Source organism: Cucurbita pepo, chromosome LG01, assembly GCF_002806865.2.
Source record: "Cucurbita pepo subsp. pepo cultivar mu-cu-16 chromosome LG01, ASM280686v2, whole genome shotgun sequence".
Lineage (NCBI taxonomy): Eukaryota > Viridiplantae > Streptophyta > Magnoliopsida > Cucurbitales > Cucurbitaceae > Cucurbita > Cucurbita pepo.
In genome coordinates this window covers 4,564,071-4,577,621 of record NC_036638.1, presented here as the reverse complement: position 1 = coordinate 4,577,621, position 13,551 = coordinate 4,564,071, and the positions used below count along the sequence as shown (strand labels likewise).

The following is a 13,551-nucleotide window of genomic DNA, read 5'->3' as shown; positions in this document are numbered from 1 at the left end:
TGAGAAGCAACTCAATCAAAGTCTTCACGTTATAAAGCAAAGCTCTCACATTCTCCTCCTTAGTCTTTTCTGTTTTCCAATCCGAAATGAAACCACCACAACCAAAAACAAAAGGTTATTTGCAAAGAAAATGGATGTAACGCCAATAATTTCCACAAAACGACACCATCTTTGATTACTCATTCAAAGCAAACACTAAACACTAAATTATACCATAATTATATGTGTGGTTGCTAATCCTTAATAAAAGGGGAAGATTCCTTTCTGTGTCTTGTTTTTCGTGCATGTTTTAACCCCAAAACCCACATCCACAAAGGTCGAAAATCATTCGTGTGAAACAAAAAAAAGTCTCACGACAAATTTTCTTTCTCGTATAATCAATGTCTATTCAACACGAAGGGAAAAGAATAACTCATAATTTTGTTTGAAAAAGAGAAGGCCAAACTTTTTTTTTTATTTTTTTGTGGTTTTTTGGGGGGTGGGAGGTGTTGAAGNAACACGAAGGGAAAAGAATAACTCATAATTTTGTTTGAAAAAAGAGAAGGCCAAACTTTTTATTTATTTATTTTTGTGGTTTTTTGGGGGGTGGGAGGTGTTGATGTTTCATGTATCTATATATGTAGAGCATATGATGGGTCATGAGGTCCTCGCATGGTCTCTAAAATGACAGTTTGCAGTTCTAACAAAAGCTTTCCTTATCCCACGCTGTTCCTCACTTCTATCACGTTTACTCGCCCCTCTTCATACGTTTCTTCTCCCTCCCTCCCTCTCTCTCTCTCTCTAATACTTATGCATCCAAAAACATTACGTTTTTTTGGAAGTTTCATTTTTAAAGAAATCCAATGAACAACAGAAACAAAATGGGTGCTTAGTTCAACTACTTTTAAAAGATTGTGTCTATTTAGAAGTCCAACAATAGGATCATGTCCAACCCTATAGTTTGTTAATGTTTATATCATCAAAGGTCTCATCAATCCAAAAAAATGATTTTCTCATCAATTATTTCATGAATAATATTGTTTGATTTTTAATATATTTATTTAAGTTTAATGATAGTTGAGGTTTTGATACTCAAAAAAGATTTTATAATGAACACTGCAACTTTGAACAGAGACCTCTTGAAAGGTTAAAAACAAAATTTAATCACTGAGGGGACTGAACTGTAAGCCCAACCCTTTTCACTAAATGGTAAAAGCAAGCAAAAGGGTGACAGAAAAAGCAATGATTCAGTGAAGGAAAAAGAAAAAGAAAAAAACAAAGCATCTTCGAGGCTGCAGAACACAAGAAGAGATGCTGAGTTAACAAGTAGCTCTTAAAACAACCTATAAACATTAATCAAACCCTAAACCCTTTTCACCTTCAAATTGACACTTCAATTCATTCAATGCAATCCCAAAGCCACCAGTTTTTGCAGACACAAAGTACAGTGTGTGTGTGTTTGTATAATTAATTATANAGCCACCAGTTTTTGCAGACACAAAGTACAGTGTGTGTGTGTGTGTTTGTATAATTAATTATATATGAAAGAGGATCAGAGAAAGGTGCAGGCTACAGGCTATTTACTGAAGCCCCTGAGAGGCTAAGAGCAGAAGAACAAGAGGTTATAGGCTGCAAAACCACACTGCGACACTGCCATGTTTCATTTATACATGTTGACATAATGTTGAGTAAGGCACAGATTAAGTCCCCCTCATAAGGATTGATACTATCTAAACTCTGACACTCTCATACTTTGAACACAAGCGTACCTTTTGATTCTCTCTGCATAAAACAAATCAAAGATATGCTCTATTAACTTCTAGCTTTTAATAACACTCCAAAACTTATTTCCTCAGATCCCAATGAATAAACCAATAAAACTATATCAACTTCAACTTTTTTTTTTATATACTTTTCATGATAACAACTGTTGAAATCACCAATTTACTTTAGAAAACCAGGCAGAGAATATAAATAAGAACTAACATTAGCCCTTTTGTTGTTTTTGTTTTATTTCAAACAAAATCTCTCATCCCTATAAATGGGTCTCTTCAATTTCTGAATATATTGCTTGGAAAGAACAAAATGTTATGCATTTCAATGGAATAATTCAAACCCAATAAGAAATTAACTTACAGTAAATGCCATCTCTTTGATCAAACTTACAATAACACTAAATAAACATCTAAACTGAATTAAAATATGAGCTAACATAATATTCAATTTTATTCACTATGATGATCTTTTGGATAAGACTCCAACCTTTTTTTTTCAATTTGTAGCGGCCTCAGGGTAAGGCAGTGAAATGGTGCAAATCTTCCCAAGCTTGAACTCCATTATTATTGTTAGTATGATTCCACCCATTCGCACCAGCACTGTTTGTGGCACTCACTTGATGATGATTTGGACGATCATCATAAGAATTATTTCCGAAGAACCATTCAGTTGTAGTGGCATCCTCCCCGGTTGTTGAAGCTGCTGCAGATTGTGTTCTAGGATCATGAATATTGAAACAACTATCCTGTTTTGGAGTCTCTAGATTGTGAAACAAAATGGGTTGCAACAATTTGTGATTTTGATCCTTGTTTTGCACATGATCGTGGTCTCCAAATATCATAGCCAACCGGTGTTGCTGTAATTTAGAATGGAGGTCTTGGTTTAGAGAGCTCAAAGATTGAATTGAAGATGCAAGGGTGGTGTTGGTATTATAGTGAGGTTGGAGGTTTAAATTTGAGTTGGTATTGTGGTGGTGAATTAGAGGGAAATTGGTGTCGTAGTTGAGGCTCATGTATGGATGATTTGTGGTGGGAGTTGTTGGGAATAATTGTGGTGAAGATGATGAGAGTCCAACTCCAAGACCACCATTCAATTGGAAATCAATGGAGGGTGAGATTCCAGCAAAGAATCTGAAGGCAGGGGTGTCGCCAGAGGGGAGGAGTTTGGAATTATTGGAAGAAGAAGAAGAGGAAGAAGATTTGAGCTTTTTGGTTTTCCGGCAGCCGCCACCGATGGGGACATTTCTCAAGGCGCCACCTTTGGTCCAATATCTACGACATGTCTTGCAAAAGTGACGAGGTTGAGTGAGGCAGTAGTTGTTGTAGTAGCAAAACTTGGTGTTGGTGGAATCACATCGAGGACATTTCAGAGGTTGTTGTTGTTGTTGTTGTTGNCAAAAGTGACGAGGTTGAGTGAGGCAGTAGTTGTTGTAGTAGCAAAACTTGGTGTTGGTGGAATCACATCGAGGACATTTCAGAGGTTGTTGTTGTGTTTGCTGTTGTTTTGTATTTGAGGAGGATTTGGTTCTTGTTGTGCCTGAGTTTTGGCTGATTTCTTCTTGCGATGAGGGCCTCATTGGTTCTTGAATGGGATGGATGCTGCAAATGAAGTCAATATGTGAGAAATAAAAGGGAAAGGAGGAAGAAGCAAAAGCAACAGAGGCACACATTAAATTAAATATATATATAAAAAGGAGTTNAAGCAACAGAGGCACACATTAAATTAAATATATATATAAAAAAAAAAGGATTTTTTTATGGTCCTTCTTCTCGGGTGTTTCAGTTTCCCTTTTCCAGAGGCAAATATACTAAATTCAATGTTTTCATGCAGTGATTGACATTATGATGGATGTTGATGGGTGCTTGTGATTTTCATCAAATATTGGTTTCACACACATTCAAATACAACACTCATATACAATTAATCTATTTATCGATAAATCGAGAGAAAGTTTGATGTTGATTCTTGTGGGAGATGTGGGAGATGTCAATTTAACTCGCCAGTAAACATGTGAAGATGGGTTGAAATTGAAGAGGCCTGTGTGTTGTGTGGGTAGACAGAACAGAAACAGTGTATGAAGAAAACACCGTACAAAGTACATATTTACATAAGTGAGGGTAAGCAGTAATAGAGTGTGGAAGCACAGCCCATGCATGGCATTGTCATATAAGCGTAAGGCTATGAATGGTATTGATTGGGATTGATATAGATTTAGCGAAACAGAAAGTTGAAGATTTATATGTGGTGTGAGAGGGAGCAGCGTGAGAGCTGATCCGTAATAATAAGTAGCTCAGAGCACACCAATCGATACACACACAATCAGTGGCACTCACCAAATAGACCTTACCTTTCTCTCTTCATTCTTGCCTATTGTCCCCTTTCAAAACCAAACGCCATTTCAGGATTATAAACAATTACAAACATCACTTAGTTCATACAAAAACATAGACTTTCAAAATTAATGATGTACATCTAGCTTCACCTCTACCCATCTGTGTACGCCCTCGTCTCGTTTGCGCCGTCTAGTTTTCATCTGAAAANTTCAAAATTAATGATGTACATCTAGCTTCACCTCTACCCATCCGTGTACGCCCTCGTCTCGTTTGCGCCGTCTAGCTTTCATCTGAAAAAATTAAAATAGCATAAATGGGTATCAAAATACTCGATTCTTAGTTAGTTTTGAAGTCTTATGTCGTTTAGTTTGTTCAGTTGTTCATATATCTTTTTCGTACTTAGCATTCCCATTTCTGAGTCATAGGATCTTCCTTGGCTATCCTCTAGGTTAACTTGGTTCACCTAAGCTGAACTTAGGTTAATGGTGCGAAAGCCATTAAATTCTATTTTTTTAGCTCTAAGTAGATCATCGGTTCTCAGNTGGCTATCCTCTAGGTTAACTTGGTTCACCTAAGCTGAACTTAGGTTAACGGTGTGAAAGCCATTAAATTCTATTTTTTTAGCTCTAAGTAGATCATCGGTTCTCCGGATTTACTGCCTCATAAGTTCTATCTTTGGGCTCTAAGGTATCTTGATTAGTTGTTTACTAGTCTTTTTTGTCATCATCGTCAACCTACATACCATAGGCACTCAAGGTGTCACCCCATCATGAGTTCCAACCCATAGTTCTCGTCATAGCATTATGGACAATATTCTTGATTCCTCTAGCATAGTTTAGTTGACATCTCCCTACTAGACTCCATAACTTAAAAATCATGAAGGGGGCGACTTTCAAACTTACCAATGCTCGTCTACTTATTTGATCCCTTGCTCTCATCCGACTAAGATCACTATTAGAGAGTGGTTGAAGACCCTTAATTGCACCAATAAGACTCTCATAAAATTTTAACAAGGTCCATGCATTTCAAGACTCAACCTCGTTTCTATCAACTTATAAACATAAAAGTACTACTACGGACCTCTGTCAATCGGAGCAGGTCCACTATTAAATATTAACTAGCAAATCCCTAATAGTCCCCACAAAGTACAAGTCAGCTACTAAAAATGTTATAGAGGCCATGGACAATTAAATCAAGTTCTCAGTTAGGAGTTGGTTAGCAAATCTTTAATCTTCTACCTATAACAATATAAACATATCCTAGGAATGAATCCTATCATCAATATGGAGCATCCATCGAACCAACATGTTTTTCATCGGTCAAACTAATTTATACCATTCCAAATATTTCTTATAACATTCCTCACCATATCTTACAAGTATTTATCAATCTGAAATCAATTTCGAGGTGCTACTTACTCGATTCAATCACTAATTTAATGGTCGGTTTGGGTGGTTGGTAAGTATCAAATTTCTTTAAACTCGGTCCTCAATTAGAGAGAATAGAGAAGCCGATCGAAATAAAATAAAAAATCTAGCTTAAAAAGGACCCGAGGAAGGAAAAATAAAGGAACCAGTTTTGGAGCAGACATCCCTAATCATTGGCAGCCGGTGTTGTTGTAGAGCCCATTGAGTGTATAGAAGCAAGAATGATTAGAGGACTTTATGTAAGTATTTGAGGGGAAAATGCGTTGAGGGGCAGGTATTCTTTTTATGTTTTATGCTTTATTTTATTGAGTGAAATGGATGTGTGTATTAGATAGCGAAGAAGAAGAGAGGGAGTAGGTTTCGTGAAGTGTTGCAAAAGTATTGTTTTTAGGGCTTTGGTTCGTTAGAGAGTGGGCAAGGTTGTTGTGATAAGGCTCGCACAGATCCTGGTCGGGCTTGGGTGGGTGGGTTTCTAGGGTTTTGTATCAATATCATCTCCGACTCAATTCCCTTAGTTTAGCAATAGATATTGGTCCATAAATGTCCCAATCAAATTCCCTACTTAGGTTTTTCTTATAGGAGAAGCATGATTACGTGCGTGGTAGTTGGTTGAATTGGACATATTGAAACACATTAACAGATTGATGGTTGTAATTAGTTATTCCAGAATATTTTTACGTTTTAATTATAGAAATAAGTTGAATATGGGTTAGTATTGAATTTTGAGGATGAAATGAGATTCAATTTATTGAAATGGTCCCCGAAAAGTATGATCCACGATTGAAGTATTTATGTATGCCCGGTTTTGATGATTTACTGAATACTCAGTGAAATTAGGAAAATTAAGAGCATCATAGGTGATTTAGTTATGCAATCTGCTATACCTTGTCTATTGTTTACAATCTATGATATGATTATGCACCTAGGTGGGTATGATTCACTAGCCGATCCGTGACCATAGGTTGTCAAACTACAGCCCACATAATATTTCAGGGAATTATGATATGAGATGATGTGATCATGTTACTATGTGGGGTAGTGAAGGATTTACTAGTTTATCCTTGATCGTTATCGGTCAAAACAAGACCGACTAAGTATGTCAATGATTTGTGATACAAGATGACCTGATTATGTGATGATGTGGATTGATAGAGGGGTCCTGCCCGAAGTGTCGAATATATTAGTGGTTAGAAAATGATCGACAAGGGATAGTAAAGAGTTAGCTAGATCGTAGTAACCCTAAATTTTTTTAATGAAATAGATGAGCTCCAACAAAGTAGATTAGGATGAAGGATGATATTGCTTATTCATGCTGCTATTGGAGGGTGAAGATGAGTGCATGCGGTGGAGAAAAGTAGAATGGCGTGAGAATAGAAAGAGTGTTACTAAAAACAGCTAAGTGTGAGGCATTGACAGCAGATAGGAAGAAGATGAAGAAATAGAGAGAAAGAGAAACACGTGAGAGAGGGGTGTGTGGATTCCCGTGAGGGCTATGCATTATCCCAACCCCTGGAACCCACAAACAGACTTATAACACTTCTCACGGGTTCTTTTCATCCTCCCTCCCTCCCTCCATATCCCACTCTTCTCCACCTACCTTTCCCTATTCTGGATGTATTCGCATATTCAGTAAGGTATATTACCTGGCGTTCAATGCTTCTGAACACACTCTACCACAAAATGTGTACGTCAATATGGGTATGTGGAGGTTTTAATTCATCACAGTTGACATTAGAGAAAGATCACTACTTGTCATTACTTGCCACAACTCAAAACAGCTTCTGATGGAACAGTATACAATTTCTTTGAACCATCTAAAGGGCCGCATTTATCAACTAAACTAAATCCTGTATTTGTGTGTGCTAAATTTCTGTGGTTTTTGAGTTAATTACTTTTCTTTGATGCAATATGTAGTTATAATTTTTTTTAAAAAAANATCCTGTATTTGTGTGTGCTAAATTTCTGTGGTTTTTGAGTTAATTACTTTTCTTTGATGCAATATGTAGTTATAATTTTTTTTTTTTAAAAAAAAATTATATATTGTAAAACACTGTGTGAGACGGGGGGATTATGTTCGAGGTGGAGCTTCGAGTCGAACGTAGTCGTACATGAGACCTTGGAAAGGGCCTTTGCTTCTTGCCTGAGTGAAATACATGGAGTTGTTCCCTTTCAGAAATTGAGTGCCAGGGAAAGGCGCCGAGTATAACCAGTAAAGCCCATGAATCCCATGCCTTGCAATTGCGTTGTCCCTTCCGATCCTTCCTGTCGTAAACCCGGGTTGGCTCGACGTTTTATCGTTTAACCGAACCTTCAAATCCACAACAGAACAGAGTATTAGTTTAATCTTTGACTAAAACACTACTCCGCACACACACACTCTAATACCTGTAATTCGCAATCAGCAGCAGATGCCAATGCAATTTGCAGTGTGTAATTTGCCGTTTGGTTCACAGATTGCAATGAAAATCTGACCTCCCATGTGGTTGCTTCGTATGTTTGATTCCCCACATCCCTGCATAAAAGAACAAGAAACACCTCTTAAATCAGTCCCTGAAACACTAACTAAATGTACAAGAAAAGCCCCAAACTTACCTGGTAACGTGAGCATAGAACCAGTCCTGGGTATAATTATCCACACCAACACTAAATACAAGATCATTATTTGGATACATAGCCGCATAACGTTCCCACAACCCATATTGTCTGAACCTGTTAATCAAACCCAACTTCTCAACATCATTAAATTTTTATTCAAACAAAACAAAACAGAATGGGTGGAACAGAATTTTTAAAACCGACTTGTCATCATGGTCAATGTATAGTTTATTCATGAGAGTCGGAAAAGGGTCGGGCACATAAAACTCCGCTGCTGTGCGGTCGGGAATGCCGATCTCCCAGATGGTTGGGCCCTGTCTCGGCGGATCAAACACCATCTCATCCAATTTAATTTTAGACCCTACAAAATCAAGAGCTTAGCTTGATTTGGTTTGATTTTCTNTCAAACACCATCTCATCCAATTTAATTTTAGACCCTACAAAACGAAGAGCTTAGCTTGGTTTGGTTTGGTTTTTCTTATGAAATGTGACGGAGAGAAAGTTGTTTATTACTTACCAGCCTTGATTGTGATATTTCCCTCGTACTTGTAGTCTCCAATAAAGCCAGGAACAAAAGCATAAAGATTATAAACTCCTTCTCGAACGTTATTGATTAAGAAGCTGCCGTGACTGTCAGCTTGAGTCCAGAATTGATAGCCCTACAAGAATGGAAGTATAATATATTAGCAAGCACGTCTTGGTTTGAGAACTCTTTGGGGAATGGAAATTAAAAAAGGATTACCTTGCTTTCCCTTTGCCAAGATCCCACAGGACCAGGCAATGCCAATCCAACGAAAGCATTACTCGCACGCAAAAGTCTGTCGCTGATAGACCTGATGGAAACAATACGCATACGCATATTCAATTCACAATGTTTTGAACTTAATCACAAAGGGAAGGGAGACTCAAATTTGTCTAGAGCGAGAGAGAGGAATACCCATCACGGATTAGTAACCGGCCGGCGACGCTCCCTCTTTGGGCAGAAGAAGGGAAGTCTTCTGATTGAGGAAAAGTATAGGGCCACTTACTGATTTCCGTTGCCAACTGTGATAATTTGATGCATGTCAGTTGAATGAGTTACTCTAAATTCAGCATTAAAAGAGATATAGAGAGGAAGAGAGAATTAGGGGGGACCTGTTGTTTGGCATCTTGCCATAGAGAACGATAATCCTCCTTAGGGGAAGCAGAGTTGAGATAGACAAATACAGGGCCGAAGACCTTCTTCCAAGGCTCTCCTTCTGCAAATTTCATGCCCACATCCGTTCCAGCGTAGTGGGTGCTAACGAACATCTGTGTGGTAGACATTAGAGTGAAGGTATTGTTAGAAACCGGTGATGGATGGAAATGGAAATGGGTTAGACGGGAACTTACGGAGAGAGTGATGGGGCCAGCGTGGGAGGTGAGATCCTGCTTGAACGGACCGGCGACGCGGAACTCGTCACTTGGAGTGATCATCCAGAATCCAGTCGGTGGATTTCTTGAGATCCAGCCGTGAACTAGGTTGTCCTTGTCCTCTATTGAATACATGTACTTGTCATCTACCTGCATTCACACATCACTCATCATTCTCAATTTCTCATCAATGGCGTCACTTCAAACCCAGATTTTGATTATCAAAGCCAATGTGTTGAATCCAACAATGAACCCAATTCAAAGCCTCAAATGTGTGTGCGTAGATATCAAATGAACTTTTTCAGAAATAAATGGTAAAAATACCTCTCCTCTGAGTTTCTCATTGGCAGGATTGGTCAAAAGAACAGCCTCAGGATATGCCAATGGATCACCATTATTTCGGTCGTCCATTGTCGGCATCACTCTCTGCCTACTGTCCGATACAGCCATGTAATCAAACCTAAACACCCAAACCATTTTATATCAAAAACTAAACTCAGAATTTAGGCAAAAAAACAGAATCCAAAATGGGTTTTTTTTTTATAATTGTTCTACATTTTTTTCTGAGGTCTGAAAACGATCCTAACTTGATCCATTTCAATCTCCGGCCACCCCGTCAGCCTCTCGAATACGGCATACGTATAAAACCCAGAGCTTCCTCTCAGCAACACGAACCTGCAGAGCCAAAAGGAAGCAAAAACGACGTCATTTTTCACTCATCTTGGTCTATAAAACTTACAAAATTCTCCCCACCTTTTGTCTACATTGACAGGGGCGTTCTTGTTCCCAACTGCAACGCTCCATGTTTTGACAAACGAGATTTCCAGTTGCTCGTCGGTGGATACTATCACTTTAAACGTGGTTCCTAGTAATCTAAATGGGGACAACAAAATTTTTTATGATTAGAATTTAGAAGCCAAAAGGGAGAATGGGTTTTGGTTTATACCTGTCAGTGTTAATGTGTTCGTTTGGGTTGTTCCATACGGCGTCCCAGTAGCTGTGAAACACAACACTTAGCCCTCAAGTAATCCAAACCAATTCTGTTTCAGCCATATATATACATGGTTCTACTTACCCTCTGTTCGGCGCTTCGGTTTTGGTGTCCAGAATGTTATCGATTCCATTGTAGCTCAATCCAACCACGTCACCATCTGGGGTGGACAGAGTAACTTGGACAATACCATTATCCATCACGACCTGAATAATCATCATAATTCAAAGGTGTTGTCTTTTGGATGCCAATAAAATTAATTGTTTTAAGGGAAAGAAGATGAATTGGTATAATTACTTACATTTCCACCACTTCTTTGTAGTCTGACTTTGAATTGCCCCGAAGAATTGTTGATGTTCATGTCCATTAAGTTTCTCCTACTAGAAGGCCAATGTTTAATTTACTATATATTAATTAAACTTTCAAATTTTATCTTTTTTAAAATTAAAAGATAAATTAGAGAATCTATCTAGAAGTTGAAACAAATAAATACTGAAAGTCAATAAATAAACAAACAAACTGAAATCTTCTTTTCTGAAGAACAGTAAAAGTAAAACCGTCTCACCGACACTTGTCCATTTCTTATTGGTCCACATATTTCAAAGACCGAAAAGCAAACAGCACCAGCACTTTGTCCCGTGACAATGTGGGGTTAAAAAAAATAATATTATTATTAGGAAAAAAAAAAAAAAAAAACAGCATAAAATTCCTGTGGCCATAAATCGAACATTCTCCTTTGTAAGATCAAATATGTGAAGATTAAATTAAATTATACAAACGTGACAGAATAATATATGACTCCCGACATAATTCCACATTTACTGTACATTTAATAAAGTTAATTAAAAAAAAAAAAAAACTATATTGGTTATTCCCGTCGTCTTCAACCTCTGGTTCGGCTCTGCATGCATTCATCTTGCAGAAGAAGCAGAGGCCAGCAGGTCAAAGTTGAATGGGTAAAAATTGTATTTTTTTNTTTTTTTTTTTTTTTTTTTTTTTTTTTTTTTTTTTTTTTTTTTTTTTTTTTTTTTTTTGTAGAAAATAAATAAAATGTAGATGAATATAATAATTACCTTAGTGGGGTGGTCGGAATCCGATTGGTAGTGTGGTGGAGAGGAAAGAGGAAGAAGAAAGCGGCAGCCATGGCTGTGCACCAAAGAGCCAAACCCCATTGCTTCATTTAAAGAAATTAGCCTGAAATTAAAGTATAAAGCTACAAAAGGAGCAGAAAAAAAGAAGAAGAAAGGGATTTAATTAAAGTAATGGTGAAGCAAGAACATGGGCACGAAGGCTTCTTATGAAGGATGATAGAAATTGAGAGACGAAGTTAATTACCCCTGTTATGGCAAGCAGTTAGCTACAGTAAAAGCGTTTTAACTCTCCCTTTTAATGGACTGAATTAATACCATAAAAATATATAAAAAAATCGTCTTTTTGTTTTATTTTTGTTTTTGGTTTCTTAACAACTGGGTTGAAGCTGTCACGTGAAGGTGTACATACACATATATAGATATATATAGGAAGTAAAAGGTTAAAGGTAAGACTCAGCTGACGAAGACATTGATTTCCATTTCTTGTAAATGGAAGATTAGAGGAGAAACCAAGTTGTCTTTTCCTATGTTTTGAAATTTTGATTATTGCAAATTCAATGCATTAATGGTTACGCTATTAAACCCAAAATTTGACCATTTTATATGTACATTTCTGCCTAACTCCTCATCAACAATTTCAACTTTCATGTTACCCCGTAGATTAAGTTAAAACACCTTTTTATACCCAATTAAAAAAATAATAATAATTCAATATGAATAACTCTCCTTCCATGATGAACTCAATCCAAACCCAATCATAAAACACGATCATTTAGTAAAATAATTAATTATTTATTTTTAAATCTTAAATTAAGATTTGCTCTCAATTTTAATAGGTAATATATTTAAATATGAAAATCATTGATTTCATACCATAAACTATAACTTAAAAAAAATTCATTTGAAAACTAAGAAATTTTTAGAACCGTTCTCATCTAACATCAACTATTAACCGAATTTAAAGTTTAGGATTATTTACATTAAGAATTGAAATTTTTATAGTTTTATTAGTTTTTTTTTTTTTTTATAGGACTAATAAGACATTTTTTTAAAGCTATTGAAATGGTTGGTTCAAGTATATTAACAATTCAATTTTAAATTAATTTGGTCAAGTCCATCCCACTGATTAAAAAATACCTCAAGAATTTGACCATAAAAAGTTGATTAAATAAGTAATTGAGGTGTTGGGTAAAATACCAATTGAGATAGGCGTAATGAACAAAAAGAATTAGGCCGAAACTCAAAATTCTAAAAGGAGCAACAAATCCAGAGAGAGAGAGAGATAGGGAATTTGAAAGGCAGGCGGGCACAGCCTCGGAATCCGCACATTGGCGCTGGTGAGGTGAGCAGAACCTTCGGGTGCATGACACGCGGAAAGGCCTAATAATTTGGTACTTCCCATTGCCACTGCTACTTGTTGTTACCGAGACCACACCACCCGTGAACCCTTCTACTCTTTTTAACTCCTAATTAAACTTCCAATGATTTTAAACGTTCAAATTATTAAAATTTTAAAACAATTTGCATTAAATTTTACAGGACGCTTCTCATCTTTTTAAATTATAAGACTATTTTTAATATTTTTTTTTTAATTGTGTCTCTCCAACAAACACAACATTGCTCGTTTAATTAACTAGATAACTTTATGATCATACAATTAATTATGTTACGAGCCATACGATCCCATATGGTATGAGTATGATCAAGTTTGGGCACAAGTAACTTGCGAGTCTTTAATATACCTAATTGAACTATGTGACCTATGTAGTTGCTTTGTGGTATTACTTTAGGCTACTCATTAATTTATCCCTTCATGTTTTCTAGTGTCCACAACTGTAAGTATAGAATTGTGATAGATATAAAGTCTTTCCAATCACACCCACAAGTTCATCACACAATTTGATCAAATAAATTATACCCATACATTAATTATCCTTTTATTTCATTTCTAAGTCCTATTAGCATTA

At 36.6% G+C, this 13,551-nt stretch overlaps 2 protein-coding genes across 3 annotated transcripts; both read right to left on the bottom strand.

Moving 5' to 3' along the window:
• Positions 1-2,050: 2,050 nt before the first annotated feature.
• Positions 2,051-3,331, bottom strand: LOC111804960 (dof zinc finger protein DOF5.7-like). Its single transcript, XM_023689809.1, has one exon. It carries the CDS (start codon positions 3,329-3,331, stop codon positions 2,267-2,269), a length of 1,065 nt encoding a protein of 354 aa, XP_023545577.1. The 3' UTR covers positions 2,051-2,266.
• A 4,127-nt stretch (positions 3,332-7,458) lies between these two features.
• Positions 7,459-11,742, bottom strand: LOC111789844 (probable rhamnogalacturonate lyase B). Of its 2 annotated transcripts, none has more exons than XM_023670555.1 (16): positions 11,567-11,742; positions 10,795-10,873; positions 10,578-10,699; positions 10,449-10,499; positions 10,256-10,375; positions 10,058-10,177; positions 9,827-9,962; positions 9,482-9,652; positions 9,245-9,400; positions 9,048-9,154; positions 8,853-8,943; positions 8,628-8,769; positions 8,315-8,471; positions 8,108-8,224; positions 7,901-8,027; positions 7,459-7,823 (listed from the first exon to the last, which is right to left on the bottom strand). In XM_023670555.1, exons 1-16 carry the CDS (start codon positions 11,671-11,673, stop codon positions 7,584-7,586), a joined length of 2,043 nt encoding a protein of 680 aa, XP_023526323.1. In that variant the 5' UTR covers positions 11,674-11,742; the 3' UTR covers positions 7,459-7,583. The 2 variants fall into 2 exon arrangements, with proteins under 2 accessions (XP_023526323.1, XP_023526329.1); XM_023670561.1 differs by having other exon boundaries at positions 10,795-10,870.
• Between the last annotated feature and the right edge of the window lie 1,809 nt (positions 11,743-13,551).

Coding starts and splice junctions, on each gene's coding strand:
- LOC111789844 (XM_023670555.1), bottom strand. CDS start 11,673: ATGAAGCAATGGGGTTTGGCTCTTTGGTGCACAGCCATGGCTGCCGCT. Junction 10,874..11,566: donor ATTCCGACCACCCCACTAAG/GTAATTATTATA, acceptor TTGGCCTTCTAG/TAGGAGAAACTTAATGGACA. Junction 9,963..10,057: donor TTCAGACCTCAGAAAAAAAT/GTAGAACAATTA, acceptor TTGGGTGTTTAG/GTTTGATTACATGGCTGTAT.